Raw genomic sequence first — 23,596 nt, forward strand, 5'->3', positions numbered from 1 at the left:
CACAGATTCCCCCACAATTCTGTGTGTTTCAAAGATTTCTATGGGAGGATGACAAGCTATTGTTTACTCCATACAGTCTCAACAGAATTTACATAATGATGTGTAAATATGTACATATATTTATTTAAATATAGATCTACGCCTTTGTGTGTGCATTCATGAGCATGTGAGAATATGTAAATGTGAGCATATTGTATGTGGTTATGTATGTGCATGAGAGAGAGAAAGAGATAATGTTTATATTATCTTCATATGATCATCAGCATTATTCTAATGTCCACTTTTCCATGCTTGTATGAGTCAGATGAAATTCATTGTGGCAGATGTTTTATGGCTGAATGTGCTTACTTGTCACCTTCATTGATAATGGTTATATTGCAATTTGGCTAAGGCACAGATGTATAAAATATAATAAACTTATAATGGAAATATAAAGCAGTGAGCTGGCAGAATCATTAGCATGCTGGGCGAAATGCTTAGTGGCATTTCATTAGTCTTTACGTTCTGAGTTCAAATTTTGCTGAGGTCGACCTTGCCTTTCATCCTTTCAGGATCAACAAATTAAGTACCAGTGAACACTGGGGTCGATACAATTGACTAGTCCTCTTCCACCAAAATTTCAGGCCTTGTGCTTTAGTAGAAAGGATTATTATTATTATTATTATTATTATTATTATTATTATCATCATCATCAACATGCTGGACAAAATGCTTAGCAGTATCTCGTTTGTCACTACGTTCTGAGTTCAAATTCCGCTGAGGTCAACTTTGCTTTTCATCCCTTTGGGGTTGATAAAATAAGTACCAGTTGAACATTGGGGTTATTGTAATCAACTCATCCCTTCCCCCCAAATTGCTGCCCTTGTGGCAAAATTTGAAACCATTATTATTATTATTATTATTATTATTATTATTGAGATGGCAAGTTAGCAGAATCATTAACATACTGAGCAAATGCTTAGCAGCATTTCGACCATCTTTACATTCAGAGTTCAAACTCTGCCAAGTTTGACTTTACCTTTCGTCCTTTTGGAGTTGATAAATTAAGAACTAGTTGAGTATTGGGGTTGATGTAATCGACTTACTCATTGTGCCAAAATTTCAGGCCTTGTGCCTGAAAGGATTATTATTATTAGATTATTATTATAGAAAGGATTATTATTATTGTTATTATTATTATTATTATTAAGGTGGTGAGCTGGCAGAATCGTTAGCATTCCAGGTGAAATGCTTAGCAACACTTTGTCCATCTTTATGTTCTGAGTTCATATTCCACCAAGGTTGACTTTGCCTTCCATCCTTTTGGGAATCAATAAAATAAGTACCAGTTGTGTACTGGGGTCGATGGAATCAACTTACCCCCTTCCCCCTGAAATAGCTGGCCTTGTGTCAAAATTCGAAATCAATATACTTATAATGGAAATATCATTGTCATTGAATGTCCATCTTCATTGATGATGAGGGGAATGGAAGTGGCACTCAACATATCCTGTAGGAGTTACATATACTTTTTAATAAGTTTCACTTAACACCATATGATTTAACTTTTTAGCATTTAAACGGGCCCTATCTGGCCCAAATATGCTACCTGTTTTATGTTCAAACCAGCCAGATCCAGCCTATCACACCTAACCTACAATGATGTTCTAAAAACACACTATCACAACATCAAAATTTTAAAGCTGCAAGATAATGCATGATTAATTAAAAACAATGTAAATAAAGATTACATTTGACAGAAGAGTCTGAATGCTAAAGGGTTAAAGTTTCGTAGACATTTTCATCTCATCAGAAACCAGGAGATTTTTGATGAGATGAATGTTTCCTACACATCCATGAAACTGTAAGTCATATGGAGCTGAGTTAAACTTATCAAAATATATTCAAGCGAGATCGTTGCCAGTGCCACCGAACTGGCTCCTGTGCAGGTGGCACGTAAAATACACCATTTTGAGCGTGGCCATTGCCAGTACCACCTGAATGGCCTTCATGCCGGTGGCAAGTAAAAGCACCCACTTCACTCTCAGAGTGGTTGGCGTTAGGAAGGGCATCCAGCTGTAGAAACTCTGCCATATCAGATTGGAGCCTGGTGTAGCCATCTGGTTTCACCAGTCCTCAGTCAAATCGTCCAACCCATGCTAGCATGGAAAGCGGACGTTAAACGACGATGACGACGATATGTTTCCATTATAAGTGCAATACATTTTATAATTGCCCATTATAAACCCATTCAATGTATTTTATATACGACCATTATAAACATTTTATACATATTTATATATTCTATATAAATAAAGTCCATTTCATTTTTGCTGTATATTTCAGTAGGAAAGGAAATTCAGTAATGTTTACCATTTCAGAATTTCTGCATAAGATCCTAAAATATCTCTCACCTTGTCGCATCCCTGCAATCCAGGCTGGCTTGTCGATTTCCACGTAGTCTACATAAGTTGTGATTTCAATTTCATTATTTTTCTTGTGTCGTATACCATATGTCTAGAAAAGAGGTGATAGAAATAGTAAGCAGCTGATCACATTTCATACATGTAGCTGGTGGGATTTTCTAAATGACATGCCTAAATGGAGAATTACCTTGAAGTCTTTTTTTAGTTGTGTGGCCTGCCAGATGATGAGCAATGTCTCATGTGACTCGCTTCTTGATAAAGGTGGCCCATAACTAACATCATCATCATTTAATGTGTGTTCTCCATGTTGGCATGGGTTGGATGGCTTGACAGGAGCTGACAAAGGCCAGGGGCTGCACAGGTTCCTTAGTCTGTTTTAGATTGGTTTCTATAGTTGCATGCCCTTCCTAATGCCAGCCACTTTACCGATGCTTTTTACATGGCATCAGCAAAAGTGCTTTTTATGTGGCACCATCACTAGTGCTTTTTATGTGGCACCAGCAGTGCCTTTTATATGGCACCAGTATCAATGCTTTTTATGTGACACTAGAAGCTGAGCTTTTCATGTGGCACCATCATGAGTCATTAAAGATTCAATTTACAGGTACAAGGATGGCTAATGTATAGAGATGACTGATGCACAAATATGGCTAAGATGCAGGCAAAATTAAAGCACAGGGATTGCTAAAATGTGGACATAATTCTATGGTTAATAAGTTTGCTTTGCAACCAAATTGTTTCAGGTTTATACTCATTCTATGGTACAGAGGACAAATGCTTTCAATTACAGCCATGAGCTGACAAATGGCTTGTGAGCAAAATTGGTAGTCACAAACTGTACAGAATCCTGTTATATCATCATCATTGTCTTTCAACACCCATTCCCCAGGCTGTCATGGGTTGAATGGTTCAACAGGAGTTGGCAAATCAAGGGGCTGCACCAGGTACCAGTTATCTGTTCTGGCAGGGTTTCTATGACTGGATGCCCTTCCTAGTGCCAATCACTTTACAAAGTGAACTACTGGAATGGATACTTTTATTTGGCACTGACATGGGGGGAACAGCACTGTCGAGCGTGTTCTTTGCCAGAGCAGCTGTCTAACTTCTGTGCTAGTGGCCTGTAAATAGCACCATTAGAGCGTAATCGTTACCAGCGTTGCCTTCTAGCACTTGTGCTGGTAGCATGTTAGAAAATTATTCGAGCAAGGTCGTTGCCAGTGCCCCTGGACTGGCTCTTGTGTGGGTGGCACATAAAAAACACCTTTTTGAGAGAGGCCGTTGCCAGTACCGCCTGACTGGCCCTAGTGCTAGTGGCACATAAAAACACCCACTACACTCTCGGAGTGGTTGGCGTTAGGAAGGGCATCCAGCTGTAGAAACTCTGCCAGATCAGATTGGAGCCTGGTGCAACCTTCTGGCTTGCCAGTCCTCAGTCAAATCGTCCAACCCATGCTAGCATGGAAAGCGCACGTTAAACGATGATGATGATGATGGGTGCTTTTGCATAGAATTAGCATGCATGCTTTATTACATAGTGCTGGCAGGAGTGCCTTTTATGTGCATCACACAGGTGCTTTTCACATGGTGTTGCAGAAGTGTTTTTTCATGACGCCAATACAGGTGCTTTTTGTGTCACACCTACATATAGATATATGTTGTTGCTTCAGATAGGAGCCCATGATGAGGTGCTTGAGCACTCTAATCCCATGATGCAATTTTAGAGAAATCTAGTTAGTCTTTCTAGCAAGCTAAGCAATGACAAAAAGATTGTCTCGTTGGCTTATGCTGTGCATATATATGTATGTATTTACCTGTAAGGTGAAGCCCCATGATGAATTTGTTCGTATTAACTTTATTGTCCTTCTCTTCTTGCTCTCTGTTGGGTCTGTGGTGATTGAGCGATCTCTCTCCAAATAGGTGAGATCTTCCCCTACAGATGACACTTTTGGTATCACCTGTAAAGACAAATGGGATAAGAGTTAAATTAGTGTCAACATGTCATGTGTGGTGAGTATTAAAAATCTAATTCAAAAATCTCATGTGAAGAATGTGAAGAAGAAATGACAACATTGGCTCAATGACTAATATTATCATCTTGGCAATTGTAGGAGACAACTGTAGCCATGTTCCAGTCTTGTTAGACCTCTTCAGCAAAGCAATAAACTTACCAAAATAGTGATGAGAAAATTGCTAAACAAACACACAATATTGTACACATGTAGGCATGAAACTTAAGCATAGTTAATAAAAACATTGCTGTGAGAAATCAGTAGTATGACAGAGTAGAGTATGTTTATATGCACATGTACCTGATTATACTGTCTTTTGTCACTATAAAAGAGTTGGTGATTAATGGAATTGCTAAAGAAACAAATAAAATTCCTTGTGATGTTTAGTAACATCCTTTTATTGTACTCTGTCTTGAAATCTTGCCGAGGTGGACTTTGACTTTTATTCTTCCAGGTTAATAAAATAAATATCAGGAAGTTGAGTTTTATTGATAATTGCCTCATTCACATTTGAAACACTGATACCTGTGTCAGATTTTGCATTTCTAAACTGGAAACGGTAATAAAACCGGTTGAGTATATTCCGGTATGTTACTGCTACTTATTTCATTAAGGAACCAGTGATTTAATATTGACCCTTTGGAACCCTAAAACTAGAGATGATGTTTTTTCACAAAAACAGATAATAAACAAAAGTAAAAAGAAAGAAAGAAGTCAACTCTGAGGAACTAAACAACATCACCATCACATGATCCACTAGGGGGAGCCTGTACATGGTTGCTTGACAAGCTAGAAATAGCAGTCAAATAACAAAGTACTTGAAAATCAATTTATAGTACCTTACTTGATAAGAGGACTAGCAGGTGCACCATAGCGTAATTCATAATGTGGTTACCTAGCAAACAACAAGCACATGGTTCAAATCCTGATAGCATGTTTACTTGTGTTTATAATGTCCTAGGCTGCAGTAATATTGTAATGTCTTTCACTCTTCTATTCCAAGCATCAAAAATAGTTATCATCATCATCAAATATCCATCTTTCATACTGAAAGGGTTGAAAGCTTCAACAGGATCCAACAAGGTGTATCAAACTCCAATATCTCTTTTGGCATGGTCACTACAGCCAGGTATCCTTCCTAATACCAGCCACTTTACAGAATGTACTGGGTGCTTTCTTCATAACAGCAACACTAGTAGGGGTCACCATGTAACTTGAGGGACTAAAAAGGAAACTCACACTCACCCCTAAATGAACAGAAGCATAATAGAGAGTGAGCCTGAGGCTATAAAAGAAGACACTTGTCCAAGGTGCTATGCAGTGGGACTGAACCCGGAACCATGTGGCAGGGAAGCAAGCTTCTTACCACACAACTACACCTGTTTTGATGTCATAATAAAAGAGAGTGGGTGTTGAGAAGATAAAGTCAGACAGAGACACAATGACTGTTAAATGCTGTAGAGAAGATACATCGCTACTTTGATTTATATAAGGGTGGGTGGCAGTAACTGGGATGGAACTGGAAAGAGAGATAAAGATGGTGGTGATAAGATGTCAAAAAAAACCCTCAAGGTCCAAGAAGGTGAATAGAGGAGGGGTGAGGGAAAACAAATCAGGAATGGGAGGAGAGTGAGAGATGGTTAATGATGGGGGTATAGGTGAATGTAATGAACAGTAAACAAAAATGGAGATATGGATGACAGTTCATCTAAGTAATAATTTCTTCATTTGTATTTTGTTATGAGAGCCTCCTAGAGAAACTTGGCAATGGAACAAGACAGTTGTTTTCAGGTCCTTGAAGCATGGAAAATAGATGTATTGATGAAGATGTTAGCGATGGAGATAATAATTTTAGAAAAACATAACAAAAATAGGAAAAGAATTTGAAGAAACAAATATAACGAAATATGTGAGAAAATGAACACAACATGGAAATGTAATTCCCCTCCAGGGACAATTCCATAAGTTACTAAATAAACCAAATTACAACACAACAGAATTACCAAAAGGAGGAAAGGAAGGCTGTGATAATTGGGTAAATATCTAAAGAAATAAAGATACATTGAGGTAAAGAAATAGTATGACCTTATTCTACAGACAGTCATAGAGAATGAAAATGGTGTGATTCTCTGAGATAGGAAAATATATAGAAATTAGGAAATACTTTTACTTTTGCATAAACACATCAACGCCGGTTGTCAAGCAGTGGCGGGGGACAAACACAAACATAAAGACACACACACACATAAATATATACATACATGTGTGTGTGTATATATATATATATATATATATATATATATATATATATATATATATATATATATATATTTTTTTTTTTTTTCCCCCTCTCTCACTCTCTGGGAGAGAGGCACAAGCACATACACAGTATACACACACGGCAGTAACTTCCGCCTACCAAATTCAATCACAAAGCTTCGGTCGGCTCGGAGCTATAGCAGAAGACACTTGCCCAAGGTGCCACGTGGTGGGACTGAACCCGAAACCATGTAGCTGGGAAGCAAGCTTCCTAACCACACAGCCATACTCGCACCTACATATATATATATATATATACAATGGGCTTCTTTCAGTTTCTGTCTACCAAATCCACTCACAAGGCTTTGGTCGACCCGAGGCTATAGAAGAAGGTGGTATACAGTGGGACTGAACCCGGGGACCATGTAGCAGGGAAGCAAGCTTCTTACCACACAGCTGCACCTGTCCTGATTTCATAATAAAAGACTAGATTGTGAGGTGTTGTACATTTAAATTGTCTGATAACAATATTATCCAACAAACAATAACAATGTAGTAAAAGATATTGAATAAGTCATCAAACATGTAGGCCTGGAAATTGATACATCCGTAAAGTGGAATGTGAACGCGAGAACAGTTTTGGTAATAAGTATAGGTACGGTGGGAGCAGTGAAATAGGATGTAGAGAAGATGATGGCAAAGAACTGCTAGCTAAGATCTTCCATATGAGAAATTCTGAAGAAGGTAATGCTTGTAAATAGCAATATTCTATGGAAAATTATTTTCAAAAATTATTTTTTTTTAAATGAGATTTATAACTGCAAATTTATTTAGTATTGAATTTAAAGATCAGCTTTGACAGAACTCTAAATAGATGATGATGATGATGATGATGATGATAATAAATAATAATAATCCTTTCTATTACAGGTGCAAAGCATGAAATTTTTTGTGGAGAGGGGGCCAGTCAATTAGATCAATCCCAGTATGCAACTGGTACTTAATTTATTGACTCTGAAAGGATGAAAGGCAAAGTCAACCTTCGAGGAATTTGAACTGGAGACAGATGAAATACCACTAAGCATTTCACCCAGCATGCTAACGATTCTGCCAGCTCACCACCTCCTTAATAATAATAATAATAATAATAATAATAAATGCCCTGATGCAGTACCAGACAGTGGCTCTCATGACTTCTGATCTTGACTGATTGGAAGTGTTTTCACATACATTGTTTTGTCTTGGTATAAAAGATGGGCTACAGCAAATATTCTGCTCAATACCACAGATTTGTTTGTCAGTTGTTTGACCTTAACCACTTGAGCATGTCCCTCAGTGGCTGATGATATGTGCATCTCTGATCACGAGCAGGAGTAGTGTGAGGGCATCATCGCCATTTGTTGAGAGGAGTTCTTTGGGGTTTGAATAATTCACCTCTGGAAACATAGGTGTTTTGTTCATCACCCTTAAAGAACCCTTATTCAGGGACCTTTTTAAGTGGGATGGGCTACTCAACCCGAAGAAAAATTCTAACTGGGCCCCACCTGCAAGGTCATGCACTGTTAATCTTAATATCATATCACCATGTTGCACACATATGGTTATGATGCATGTGCCTGGTATACCCTTATCAGACAGGTAGTTGTGATGGATATACTGGGTTTTGTATATTTTACCTCAGTGTCACTTTGATGGCATGTGCTGTTCCCTTACTCATTAATAAGGATCTTTTTTAAAACGGGGGCCACATTTTTCATTAACGAAACACTTTGAAACTTGGAACACTGGTAGAATGTGTCATATAAAACATCTTTTTCTCTTAGTCTTCTTAAAAAAAAAAGAAATCCATAAATTATTCCATGTTAAAGTTGTCGTATTTCTGTAATTTCAACCAATCACTGACGTCCATTCAGCCGATATACATTAAGTGCCGACTACATAAACAAACGATTCTGAAACAATTAACCCTAACCCTAACCCTAGGGTTAGGGTTAGGGTTAGGGTTAGGGTTAAAGCAAATTTAAAATGAAAAAAGCAAATAAAACGAAGGTATGGAGATTAAATACGCTTTACATCGCTTAGTGAGCCAAAGGAGTAAATGTAAACAACTGAATACTTGTCAGTGATTGGTTGAAATTATCGAAATAAGACAATTTTTTACATGAAATAAATTCGAATACAAAAATATTTTTCTTAATGAAAAATGTGGTCCCCGTTTTAAAAAAGATCCAATAATAATAATAATAATAATAACTACAGATTTAGGTACAAGGTCAGCAATTTTGAGAGGGCGGAGGCTGAGTCAGTACCATTGAAACCTGTCCTAGATTGGTACTTTATTTCACCAACCCCAGAGGGATGAAAGGCAAAGTTGATGCCCGTGGGATTTGAACTGGAAATGTTGAGTCCAACAAAATAGTGTAAGGTATTTTGTCTAGTGCTAAGACCACAAAGTGAAGTTGATTATATCAATACAGGATTTGACAGGGTAATATTTCTCAACCCTAAAAAGATGAAAAGTAATGTTGACCATCAGGGTTTGAGCTCTTAAGGATTGAAACTTGTCAGTTTTAATGTTATACCATCAACACCTTGGCCATTTCACTGCCATTGAATGTTTCTTGTTTTTACTCTTACTTTCATAAGTTTGTCCTAAACATCAGCACTTGTTTTTAGACTTCTAGTTAATCTTTGTTTCATACTTCTTTTCGTAAGCTCTCTAGTGACTCTGGCTGCTGAAGAAAAGCAAAAAAATTGGGAATGTGTCTCATATATGAATGTGTGGACACCAGAGAAATAAGCCCTGTGTATCATATGTGATACACATGACAGGCAAGGGGTTAAGGGGGTTAGCTAATTACATCAGCCCTAGTACTTCAATAACAACAACAATGATTTCCTAGTTATTACAGAAGAGCACAGACTTTAGTAGAACGGTGCAGTTGATTAGAGCCACCCAGTATTTCACTGGTATCTGTTCATTTTGTCAACACTAGAAGTGGGATGCAACAATAAAATAACAATGGCAGTAGCAACAACAACAACTATTGATAATAATAATAATAATAAAGATAATAATAATAATTTCTTACACATCCACACGGGCGGAGACGTTTACGTGGGAGAAAATTGTATGATGTGAAGCTCATGCCTATATCAAAGACATTTAACTATAAGCAAGTGGAATGAAATGGCTATTATAGGAGTGGAATGTGAGAGCAGTTTGTACAGTCAGTCCTCAAAGAATTCGTTTTGTGTTCTACAGCTGGCACTTGTTGAGACAAAAAAACAAAACAAAGAACTTAAAAGTAAGGCATGAGAAGTTTGTGAAGAGACTTGGAACAGCGTTACTGTAATTAATTGTTTTGAGGGCAACATTCGTTTGATTGGGTACAAAGTTTTCAGGTAGTGGGGCAAAATGTTGAAGTGGACTGTAATCTTTTGATTCTTCTTTTGCCTGGAGCAAGATTGCCCTCTGGATAGTTCTGTTGTCATAATGGTTACAATGGAAGTGAAAATCAAAATAAACAAATAAAGAGTAAGTCAAAGAAAACAAGAAAAAAACATGAAAACATCCTGGCGTCCTTGAAAAGAAAAGAAACGAAACCGAATGGCTGTCTGCCTGAAGTGGTTGACAATAACATCAACGACGACGACGTTGACGACGACGACGACGACGACGATGATGACGATGACGATGACGATGACGATGATGATGATGATGATGATGATGATGATGAGTCTAACAACAACAAAAACGATGATAACAATAACGTAGTGGCTGTCACAGAAATAACAAAAATCAACAATCAGAGCCTACAACAACAAATACGAAACTGTCACAATTACAGCTACGGTAACCAGGACAAGAAAAACAAGAATAACAATTATAAAACTATGGGACCCTCTACCTTTTCATTATATCAGCAGTCAGCTGACAGCTAAATATTTACAATAAGGGAGTTTTTGCCTACTAATTGTATGGATAATTTCAGTTAATTGAAGTTTGGGTTCTTTTTTTTTTTTTTTTTGTCGACTCACAATATTTTACATTTGTGAAGCTCTATCGTAAATTAATTACAGCTTTTAGCAACACTAATTATACAGATACAGAATCACATTCCCTAGCTATAGATTGTCATGCTGTCGTTTTCATATGATTTCCTCACGCACGACACTTACAGTTCGTGAGTTCAAATCTGCACGGTGCTATGATTTTTCTCTCTCCAATGCCAAGAGAAATAATTAGTAATATTCTGCACTTACTCAGATTATCAGGGCCATCTTGGTAGCATTATAGGCCCCCAGACGAATCGATGCACTGGACCCTGTAGTTAGGGTTCACGATCGTAATGTCGTAAGTTCAATTCCCGGTGACGCGTTGTGTTCTTGAGTAAGACGCTTTCTTTCTCATTACTCCAGTTCACTCAGCTAGCAAAAATGAGTAGTACCCGTCTTTCATTCTGTGTTACACTGAATCGCCCTGAGAACTATATGGAGGGTACTGATGTCTGTGAAATGCTCAACCACGAACAGGATGTTCTGTTGATCGTGTCAACTGGAAACCCCGTCACCATAACCGACGGAGCGCCAGTTTTATTTATTCACTGAATGCTACAACATACGTAGATTAGAACTGGGCCCCTAGACCCGTGCCCCCACCCTTGTTAACTGCCCTGTGTACTGATGTAATAAGACGGCACTGCAGATTATAGATTCCTGTCATTTATTTCTGTAACTTCCGGCTAAATGAGAGGCAGATATTCACTTCTGAAGGAGAAATTGAACTAGAAGTTTTCTCGTAAATGAATCATATTAACGAACTTCTACATGGTCGATTTGTTAGAAATAGCAGTCGAACATCTCTCCCTCAGGTCTCCTGCAACAACCTCAAACAAAGACCTCCACGTTGGATAATGTAGACCTACATCTAAATATAATTTGTTTAAAAGTAAGATAGGATGGTCACGGTTGGAACGTCTACGGTCTCGTTTAACTTGGAGCTAAGCAACAGCTGCTGCACTGTTTGGAGTGGTGAATTATAGCAACCTTTGACATCTGCTTAGATTGCAGTAGGCAAGGCTGTTATTAAGAGTTGAAGTACTTTGGCCACAAATACAATGCAAGCTGGAGTGAACTTGGGTACATTACATCATCATCATCATCGTTTAACGTCCGCTTTCCATGCTAGCATGGGTTGGACGATTTCACTGAGGACTGGTGAAACCAGATGGCAACACCAGGCTCCAGTCTAATTTGGCAGAGTTTCTACAGCTGGATGCCCTTATATTACATGATGTTAATATAATGTGTAATGTGATGTGGTCATTGTTAGCATTACTGATACTGTTGATTACTTTTGTCCAGGTCTTTGCTGCTTGTTTTATGGCTCATCATCATTGTTTTAACATCCATTCTTCCATGGTTCAGATGGAATTTGTTGAGGCAAATTTTTTATGACTGGATTCCCTTTCTGTCATCAATCCTCACCTGTTTCCAAGGAAGATTGGAAATGAACGACACCACTTGTATGACAGTGAGATTCTTTTACAAAAGTCATAAAATGTTAAGACAAGAACACACACACACACACACATAACAGGCTTCTTTCAGTTTCCATTTACAAATCCTCTCAAGGCTTTACTTGACCAGGGCTCTAGTAGAAGACACTTTCCCAAGGTGTCACACAGTAGCACTGAACCTGAGACCACATAGGTGGAAAACAAACTTGGTAACTTGGTAATTTTTTAATTTTACATGACCCTCTGATAGACTTTGAATCTAGTGACTATTGAATGCAGAATGGCCACATTAGCAATTATACAAGCAGATTGTACTAAAATTTCTGCTGACTGTGATTAGCTCATCATTAGTTTTTATCAGGTTTGCTATTTTTAGTAGTGCAATGAGCATTGTATTTTCATTTCCAGTGATAAGATTTGTACTATCCACTTGTTATACATTATGTAACATGACATAACCGACACATCATTATCTAATTATACGTTATGATGAGACAGTATTTCTCTATATACTGCAATAATAATCCTTTCTACTATAGGCACAAGGCCTGAAATTTTGGCGGAAGGGTTAAGTTGATTACATCGACCCCAGTACTCAACTGGTACTTAATTTATCAATCCTGAAAGAATGAAAGCCAAAATCAACTTAGGTGGAATTTGAATTCAGCATGTAAAGATGGGCAAAATGCCTACGAAATGCTGCTAAGCATTTTGCCCAGTGTGCTAATGGTTCTGCCAGTTTGCTGCCTTTATATGATGCAATAATAATGACTTCCAACTTTGACACAGCTATGTTTGACTGGCCTCCGTCGGCTACAATGATGAGTGGTCTAGTTAGTGCGATAAATGGAACAGCCTGCTCATGAAATTAACATGCAAGTGGCTGAGCACTCCACAGACATGTGTACACTTAATGTAGTCCTCAGAGAGATTCAGCATGGTACAGCACGTGACAAGGCTGGTCTTTTGATATCAGATACTATTCATTTCTGTCAGCTGATTAATTGAACAGGAACAATGTGATATAAAGTTTCTTGCTCAAGGATTCAATGTACAGCCAGATACCAAACTTATAACCTTATGATCACGAGCTAAATACCCAAACCACAAAGCCATGTCCTTCCATATGCTATGCTTGAGCTGCAGTCATGGCTGTGTGGTTCTAAAGACCATTTTGCAAACACAAGGTTTTGAGTTTGGCTCCAGTATGACACTTTTGGCGAGTATCTGCTAATAAAGCCTGAACCCAAGTCACTTCCTTACGAATGCAATTAGTAGATAGAAACTGAGAAGAAGGCGGCGAGCTGGCAGAAACATTAGCACACCGGGCGAAATGCTTAGTGGTATTTCGCCTGCAGCTATGTTCTGAGTTCAAATTCCGCCGAGGTTGACTTTGCCTTTCATCCTTTCAGGGTCGATTAAATAAGTACCAGTTACTCACTGGGGTCGATATCATTGACTTAATCCGTTTGTCTGTCCTTGTTTGTCCCCTCTGTGAGTAGCCCCTTGTGGGTAGTAAAGAAATAAGAAACTGAGAAGAAGCTGATTGGCATATGGTTTCATAGTTTGACAGGATCCAAGGGCCCAAGAACTGCATTGTGCTCCAGTGTCTGCTTTGGCATGATTTCTATTGCTGATGCCCTTCTGGATGTGACAAACACTCTTCAGTATGTACTTGGTGCTTTTTTTCATGCCACCAATACTGTTGACATCTCCATGCAGCTGGTATGGCTACAAATCACTGCAATTGAGTGGGGCTACAGTAGTGGGATGCAACTTTAAGGTAGGAGACGAGAAGATATGAACACAGAGGCCATCTGCAGCAGATGACATTTGCTCATTTGCTGCCCTCACATGAGCTATTGTTTAAGTTAAAAATCATTGTATTAGAGTAATTACTATTGTCTTTAACAATTAAATGCTTTTTTTTTAAATTCAAAGAACTCAAATATGGGTGGAGTAGAGTGAAACATTGTCAGCCAAGTGGTCTGAGGCAAGCAGTGTTATCTCCCTTGGTGAGGGGAACAATTGCCCCATTTGTCATCTCACTGTAATATCCACATTATACATACTCTCTTTGATGAACGCCAAATCATTTATCTTGACAATTTTTCCCTTATTTGACAAAGTAATGTTTGCACATATTTTAGTTTCGGATCTTTGTGATTTGACGGACAACATTTTTTTATGTAGTGTTTTTGGTACCGAAACACTTTCAAACTTCGAATACTTGTATATTTTGTGTTATAGAACAGATAAAAAATTTTGTATTCGAAATTATTTCATGTAAAAAATTGTCGTATTTCGGTAATTTCAACCAATCACTGACATCTGTTGAGGTGAAAGCAATTACGCCATGGAATATAAACAACGGTGTTACGGGATTTTTTCCCTTGAATAAAATTAGTCCCGTTGTTTGTCAACAAAAACTATCTGTTGTCAACAACAACTATCAGTGGTATATTTTTCGTTTGTCACTGTTATTTATGACATTGTTCGTGCGTTTGTACTGGTTTTAGCTTTAGGGTTTTAGGGTTAGGGTTAAGGTTCGGGTTTTAGAGTTAGGGTTAGTTTTAGGATTACGGTTAGGGTTATGATTATTTTTGCCATAACCTTAACTCTAACCCTATAACTCATCACCATAACCCTAACCCCGACCCTAACCTCAACCCTAACCCTAAAACCCGAACCCTAACCCTAAACCCTTACTAGGGAATAATGATATAATTAAACAGGGAATAACACACTTGACACCGAACAGCAGTAACTGTATTCAGCTGAATAGACGTCAGTGATTGGTTGAAATTACAGAAATACGACAACTTTAACATGAAATAACTTGCGATGTATAATTTCCTGTTAAGAAGGCTAAGAGAAAAAGTTGTTTTGTATGACACATTCTACCAGTGTCCCAAGTTTGAAAGTGTTTCGTTAAGAAAACAAGTGTTGCCCGTCAAATCACAAAGATCCTTAGTTTCAATTAGAAAAATAGTTATTAATAACCACCACCACACTGGTCTTATTTATTCTATTGGTCTCTTTTGTTGAGCAGTTAAGTTATGTTCAAATGCATTCCAATCAGGACCATCCCATCTATTTTCATATTACAGGGGCTACTGCATTGTCTAATGTGACAGTAATAGCATGACAAGAGAGAGAGAGAGAGAGAGAGAGAGCTCTATTTCATCTCTAGCAGAGTCTTCCTTGTTCCATATTGAAATGGGTTGGATAGGTATATCAAAAACCACCTTGAAAATCTGTTACATTTTGCAGAATTCTAATGTAGGCATCACCATGGGAGCGAACTTGGGATCTCTTGACTGAAAAGCAAGCTTCTTAACAGCTGAGCTATGCTTGTCTCCAGGCCATACAAACACACACACACACATACATATTTGCACATGCCTACACACACACACACACGTACATGCATTTCCAGACAGACCCACCTCACTACACGTTTATATGAATAAAAACACATTTAAACACACACACACATCCTGTACATACACACCAGTACGTTAAATAGATAGATAGATAGATAGATAGATAGATAGATTGATAGATATATATAGAGAGAGAGTTATTGTTAAACACTGCAATCATAACTGTGTATCAGAGAAAGTACGAACTCATACACACACACACGCACATATTCACACACACGCTCTCTCTCTCTCTCTCTCTCTCTCTCTCCTGCTATTCGTAGAAAGGTCAACGAGGTGTTGCAAAGGTCAAGGAAGAACTTGCCAAGTGATAATGTAAATTTGATAAAAAGCCAGCAGGTGGCACTAGTGGGGTGAATGAAGTTAACAAGCGGTGACTGGTACCGGTAGTAGCGGGGAGAGGAGGGGAGGGGGAGCATTGTACTTAGACATAACTCACACCTGGCAGTTACTCCATGAGTGTGTATGTGTGTGTATGTGGCAACGATGGGAGGAGGAGGTGTCGAAGTAATAGTGTGGAGGGAAGAGGTAAATAACAAGGGTGATAGATCATCAATAAATATTTGTAATATACAATAAGTTCGTGCGGTGAGGTGTGATCTGTTGTTTAGATTAGGGCCAGTCTTTGACCCCTTCCATTTCCACCTCCTATTCTTCCTCTCCTCCTATTCCTGTCCCCCTCCTCCTCCTCCTCTTTCACCTCCAATGGGTCCCCCACTGAAACGCTTTTATTTACTAACGCTATTGTTTTGCTGCTGACGTAGACTATCACTCATTAACATATATAATTGCAATGAATAACAATAATTCAATTAGAAATATTACATGATGAGGAAAAGACATTATCTCAATGATTAATATTATCGTTTCATTTGGAAATTTCCAAAAACAACTCTATTCTGGCCAAGAGCACCGTAGCGGGAAAGCGGTGATGTGCCCTGGGTGACACTTTTATAGAAGCAGCATTTTTGGTCTACTGCATAAACCTGTAGACAGGATGGGGAGAATGAGGATTTTAAACCCAAGGATGGCTCCGGGTGGAACATACACTCTAGCGACGTCACTGTGTATGAGTGTGAAGTATGGACTCTAAAGGTGACGGCCACTAAGCGATTAAGGGTGTTTGAGATGATATGGCCTGGACAACAACTGATTTAGTTCTGGGAGACATAGATGTAGAATGAGAATTTGTGATGATGGTCAGAGTAAATTGTAATATTTTGGCTATTTTATCAGGGCCCAGAAACTCTGTACCAACATCCTCAGGGGCTGGGTGGTGGGGGAAGAAAGTGGGCTCATTGGTGGCAACAATGATGATGGATTGATGATCTGAAGGGTTGGCTGGAAGGAACCCTAGAAGTATGTAAGTTTGCAGTAAGAGATTACAGTGTGTAGAGAATTGTTACACTGGAGTCCAAACCCTAAGCTTCATCCATACACACACACACATACAACAGGTTTCCACACAGTTATCATCCCCAATTCACTCACAGGCATTGGTCAGTCTGTGGCTATAGTAGAAGACACTTTCCTAAGTTGTCATGCAATAGGACTGAGCCTGAAACCATGTGGTTGCAAAAAGCAAGCTTCTTAACACACAGCCATGCCTGTGTCTATGCCTGTATAAATCTCCATAACCAAATACCACAAGCATTTTGTCCAATGCTCGAAAGATTCTACCAATCTGAGTTTCTCCTCAAAGGAAGAATCAATAAATTATAAATGAATAAAATTGTTGTTATTGTTGTTGCTGCTGTTCAACTTATCTCATCAAAAACATTCTGTCTCAAGACTTTTTTTTTGCTGTTGCATAAGTGTGACTGTGTGCTAAGAAGCTTGTTTCCCAACCACATGGTTCCAGGTTCAATCCCACTGCGGAATACCTTGAGCAAGTGTCTTCTACTATAGCATTGTGCTGACCAAAGCCTTGTGAGTGGATTTGGTAGACGGAAACTGAAAGAAGCCCATCGTATGTATGTATGTATATATATTTATGTGTGTGTATGTCTTTGTGTTTGTGTTTGTCAACCTTACCTTTATTTGACAACCAATTTTGGTGTTTATGTCCCTGTAACTTAGCAGTTCTGCAAAAGAGACTAATAGAATAAGTGGTAGGCTTACAAAGAATAAGTGCAGAGACCAATTTCTTAGACTAAAACCCTTTAAAGCAGTGCTCCAGCATGGCTGCTGTCAAATGACAGAATAGGTATAAGCATAACCATGTGGTCAAGAAGTTTGCGTTGCAACCATATGGTTTTGGGTTCAATCCCACTGGTGGTTACTTTGGGTCATGTGTCTTCTACAGTTGCCCTGAGCTGAGCAATGCCCTGTGAGTGAATTTGATAGATGGAAACTGCGTGGAAGCCCATAGACCAGTGGTTTCCAAAGTGGGTGGTACTGCTTCTATAAAAGCGGTGGAAAGATCCAGGGGGGGGGGCATTGAAGAATAATGGGGTGATCAAAATGGAGCAATGGATGTTAAAAAAAAAAAATAATGGGTTAATTAGGTTAAGTTTTATTTGTGAAATACTGTTGTTTTGAATTTGCTGTAGAAAATTGCCTATGTCTGTGATGGTGAGGTGGGAGCACTAAGAATGTGTCCTGAGAACCAAGTGGGTGACAGCCTGAAAAATTATTAATTTTTTGTAAAGCCTGGTACTTATTCTATCAATCTCTCTTGCTGAACTGCCAAGTTATGGGGATGTAAACTAACCAACATCAGTTGTCAAGCAGTGGGGGGGGGGGGGAACAAGCACACACACACACACACATAATGGGCTTCTTTCAGTTTCTGTCTACCAAATCCACTCACAAAGCTTTGATTGGTCTGAAACACTTGCCCAAAGTGCCATACAGTGGGACTGAACCGGGAACCACTTGTTTGGGAAGCAAGCATCTTACCATACAGCCTTGCCTGAGTTTTGAGGACATTATCATAGAAGTGCATTAGCTGTGTTGCATTTGTATCTAAACGTTTGCTTGTAGTGACCTGGACAGAGAGGACTGCAGCTTGCTCTAACAACAAACTGGTCTTTCATTTGTATAGGTAGTCTTTCATTTTCTTTGGAATTTTTGCTTAGCTGTGTTGGTGGCTGCTCCACGTGGTGTAAATACGACCTGCACTTGTGACATGTAATGTGCTTTTTGTTTTCTTCGCAGTTTATTGTGGAGAGATTGGACTTAAGTAGGACTAGCAAAGTCCTACTACTCTCTCTCTCTCCCAGGTAGGTCTAGTAGTGTCCTACAAATCTAGCTCTCCCAGGTAAAAACTAGCAGAGTCCAAGCAATCTATCTCTCCCAGGTAGGACTAGCAGAATCCATAAGAGATATGGCTTGTTGTTGTTTTTGCTGCTGCTGTTCATATTTAACTCCAGATTATTCCTGATTGAGTAGACCTAAGATCAAAGACTTTCCAGCCATGGCGCACCAATGTGTATTTCCTAATTTCCGACTGTAGAGGAAATCTGGTAGTTATTTCTTATTTTTGTTTGCTCACACATGGTTGAACAAACAAAATAAGTCAATAGATTGAATTTTTGTTGAAAATTATTGAAAGAAATAAACAATAGCAAAAAAACCAAAAAAAAAACCAGAAACAATCTGGGTTGTTGATATTTGCAGAAAATTACACGAAATAAGTTATATGCTGCTTTATAGGAAAACTTGGTGGCCTTTTTAGAAAATTTAAGAAAGTTGTTTATGCTTCTGTAGACAACTCGATATTGGCAGTAAGTTTCAGAAAAGTTGTGTTATAGAAAACTTGGCATTGGTAGAAGGCTTCAGGAAGTTGTGTGTGTGTGTGTCAATGTGCTTTTCCCCCCTTCACTAATAAAAAGTTGGCACATGCTTTCTCTCTGTCTAGTCTACAAAATACTAGACTGTCTTTCCTGTTGATCTCAGGTTGCTGTCTGGGCTAAAGTGAACTATTCAAAAGACATATGAACATGCTATTGAGGTTTCTAACACTTTCATCTTGACAATCAATCCATTTTTGATACATATTGAATTGTAATCTGTGTTAGACTGTATGCCACACTGTACTTCTGCTTACAACAGAGATTTTCATACTGTGGTCCGTAGACCACAGGGGTTCCGCAAGGATAAGACAGGGGGTCCGTGGACAGCAAATACTTTTTATGGGCAATTTGATTTTATATATGTTTTTTAATCGAAATCTTTTAATTGACAATAAACCTATTTGTTAAATACTGTTAAATAAATAAATGTAAAAATATATGTTATTTTAAGCAAATATTTATGTGTAAATTTCATAAGCGTTTATAAGGGGGTCCCTAAGGTAAAGCCTGAAATATAAAGGGGTCCGCAAGTCAAAAAGTTTGAAAACCCCTGGCTTACAAGGTCTGATCAAAAAAGCATCAGGACCGTTGTTATGGTAACAGAGCTAAAGTATGCAGAGTGAAGCCACTTGGCACAGATTGACCTTGAACTCTGTCATGCATGCACACTAAGTTATAACATTCTTGCTCACTTCCATTCTTGCTCTTGCTTGGAAGTAAAATGTGTAGAGCAGTGTTTCTCAACCTTTTTACCCTTGTGTAACCCTTAAAATAATTACATGTCTCAAGGAAACCCTGCACAAAAAAATTACATATCATATCTTGAACATATTTTTTTTTCGTCATAGTTCACATGATAAATATATGATTGATTGCTAAATCCACAAGTTTTTTTATTCTCTCTCTGTTTGACATCCAGGAAAGTGAGAACGTTTCGAGCCTGCACTCTTCAACAGAAAGGAATATGCGGAAATAAACAGAAAGAGAATAAAAAAACTTGTGGATTTAGCAATCAATCATATATTTACCATGTGAACTACGATGAAAAAAAAAAATGTTTCAACAGGCGTAGGAGTGGCCGTGTGGTAAGTAGCTTGCTTACAAACCACATGGTTCCAGGTTCAGTCCCACTGCGTGGCACCTTGGGCAAGTGTCTTCTACTATAGCCTCGGGCCGACCAAAGCCTTGTGAGTGGATTTGGTAGACTGAAACTGAAAGAAGCCCGTCATATATATGTATATATATATGTATGTGTGTGTGTGTGCGTATATGTTTGTGTATCTGTGTTTGTCTCTCCAACATCGCTTGACAACTGATGATGGTGTTTTTACGTCTCCGTAACTTAGCGGTTCGGCAAAAGAGAGCGATAGAATAAGTACTAGGCTTACAAAGAATAAGTCCTGGGGTCGATTTGCTCGACTTAAGGTGGTGCTCCAGCATGGCCACAGCCACATGACTGAAACAAGTAAAAGAGTAAAAGAGTATATAAATGGTTGTTGTATATTTTTTGATAACATAATAGGTTAGATAGAAAGATGTCTATATTACAATAGAACAATAACCAATAATATGTTGTGCATGTATAGTAATATTACAATCATGAAATTAGCATTAGCTTATCTCACTCTTTCTTGCAGTACCTCTAGGAACCTTTTGTGGAACCCTAGGGTTCCGAGAAACCCGGGTTGAGAAATGCGGGTGTAGAGTGTGGTCATCTCAAAAAAAAAAAAAGATGGTGTTTAAACCATGCAGCATCTCGTTGATTGTGTCAAGGAAGATTAAAGCTTTTTGAAAGCAGGCATAACTGGTGATGAATCATGCTTCAATGGTTATGACCACAAAAACCAAATCCCACTTGAATGGAACAAGATTTCCAGACATTGAGGAAATCCAAGAGAATGCAGCAAGGTAGCTGCTTACTATCCCAAAGAAGAAGCTCCCGCAATGCTTCCATCAATGGAAACAATGCTAGATAAAGTCTGGCTTCAGAAGGGGTCTACTTTGAAGGAAATTAAATGCCGAATTGATATGTTGCAGTTTTGTTTCTATAGCACCAGTCGGTGCCACCACTGTCATCACCGTCATCTTTTGATGTTCATTAATTATCCGCACTGGTATGGGTTGAACACCTAATATTTTTTGATCAATTCTTCATACAGTTTGATACTGTTTACACAGTGCTAGGCTAATGCCTTGCATTCAATTTCAAAATTAAATGGAACATAGGCAGTTATATATTTCATTATAAATATGGTTACGAAAGGGTTCAAATTGTATGTGATAAGCCCTATGACTTAAAAAAGCCCCTGGCAAACTATGGTAGTTAGGGCATGTGAAGGCACGTGGCTCAGTGCTTAGAGAGTCGGGCTCACAATCATGAGGTAGTGAATTCAATTTCTGAACTGGGCTGTGTGTTGTGTTCTTGAGCAAGACACTTTATTTCACATTCAGCTGTAGAAATATGTCACGACATCACTGGTGCCAAGCTGTATCAGCCTTTGCCTTTCTCTTAGATCACACCAGTGGTGGGGAGATGGGAGGCTGGTATGCATGAGAACTGCTGGTCTTCCATAAACAACCTTGTCTGGACTTGTGCCTCCCATGGTCATTCATGACTGATGGGGGTTTTTACCCTTACCCATTTAAAGGTCATTTATCACAATGGACTTGTGAGATCATCCTGAGGCTTTGTAAATATCAATGACAAAATGTCTAAAACAAAGAAGGTACAATTAAAAGCTAGTCTTCTTGAGCTATGATAATGTAAATATTTCAAACGCCATCTGATCTGAGATATTCTAGAAAAGGTTATGTGACAGAAAAACCATAAACATTGTTGCCAGAAGAAAGATGCAGCTGGTTGGTAGGCTGGCTGGAATTATTTCTTAAGGAGCATCACACTTCATAAAGGAAACATTTGAAGTATGCCTGGAGCAGGGGATGGTGTGGAGAAAGCGAGACAGAGAAACACTTCATGTGTGTGTACTTATATGAATAAATTTATGTATATGTATAGAAAGAGAGAGCTTATGTAATGAAGTGACACATACACACATCATGTGTATGTTGTATGAAGTCACATATTTTCATATGAACAGAAGGATGATAATAGAAACACAGTTTTGTCCATTAACAATGCAAAGTCTTTATGTATATGTGTGTATTTACATATGCATACACACACTCATATGCACATACATTCATAAAGACATATTCAATACACTTTAAAAATTTTAGGTCAGTATACAACCGCTCACACATATTAACTAGATGTATATATATATATATATATATATATATATATGTATGAATGTGTGTGTGTGTACACACCTATATTAACTAGATACAGATAAAATGTCAGTGTAAGCATATGTGTGTGTATGTGTGTACATATATATATTAACTAGGTATATATAGATATATGTGTGAATGTATCTGTGTGGACTCACCTATATTAACCAGCTACAAATAAATATGTGCATGAGTGTGTGTGTATGCAAGTATGTGTGTATGTTGCTATGTGTATGTGTATACACAAAGATATGTTTAAAAGCACACAGTGACACATAGATACTAGAAACATACAGATGCATCTACACACAAAAGCAAACTTATTGCTATAAATATCCAAACACACACACACACACACACACACACTCATGGTAAACGAAATCAAATTACATGTCGGCTAAGTTCTATTACTGACTAAGCTAACTCATTCCGGTTTGTAATAAGTGTACATAAGAAAATCATTAAATATTTTCAGTGAAGCTTAAAAGTGTGAAGAAATCACGATGCTGGGTCATGTCTTTGGGTTCTTATGTGGCCAGAAAGGAAGTTCAGGGCTGTTATATAAACATGTACCAACAAGCTAATGACAGAATTTCTACAGGATTGCTTGATCTGCTAGATATATCAACTACCACCCAAGGCTCTCTGTAATATTGCAGAAAATTGCCTTAAGGAAAAGTCACATTGGATGATGTATTTCTAGATAAACTGTGAGCAATGGGGCTGATGTAATTGACTAGCCCCCTCCACTAAAATTTCTTTGTGCCTATAACAACAACAACAACAACAATAACAATAATAATAATAATCCTTTCTACTGGAAGCACAAGACTTCAAATTTGGGGGAAATTATTAAGTAGATTACAT

At 38.2% G+C, this 23,596-nt stretch overlaps 1 protein-coding gene across 4 annotated transcripts in view; it reads right to left on the reverse strand.

The window, feature by feature from the left end:
- Nucleotides 1-23,596, reverse strand: part of LOC106880114 (uncharacterized) — a 300,144-nt gene that overhangs the window by 29,360 nt on the left and 247,188 nt on the right. For 3 of the 4 annotated variants that reach the window (XM_052971027.2, XM_014929929.3, XM_089359146.1), the window contains exons 2-3: nt 4,217-4,360; nt 2,394-2,496 (exon numbers count right to left, since the gene is read on the reverse strand). In XM_052971027.2, coding sequence (XP_052826987.1) covers nt 2,394-2,496; nt 4,217-4,360 — 247 coding nt within the window. Of the gene's footprint in view, nt 1-2,393; nt 2,497-4,216; nt 4,361-9,765; nt 10,255-23,596 lie in introns of those variants that run through there. The other variant, XM_014929930.3, reaches the window with a different exon arrangement.

This window comes from Octopus bimaculoides, chromosome 1 (assembly GCF_046866305.1).
Source record: "Octopus bimaculoides isolate indiv1 chromosome 1, ASM4686630v1, whole genome shotgun sequence".
Classification (NCBI taxonomy): Eukaryota; Metazoa; Mollusca; class Cephalopoda; order Octopoda; family Octopodidae; genus Octopus; species Octopus bimaculoides.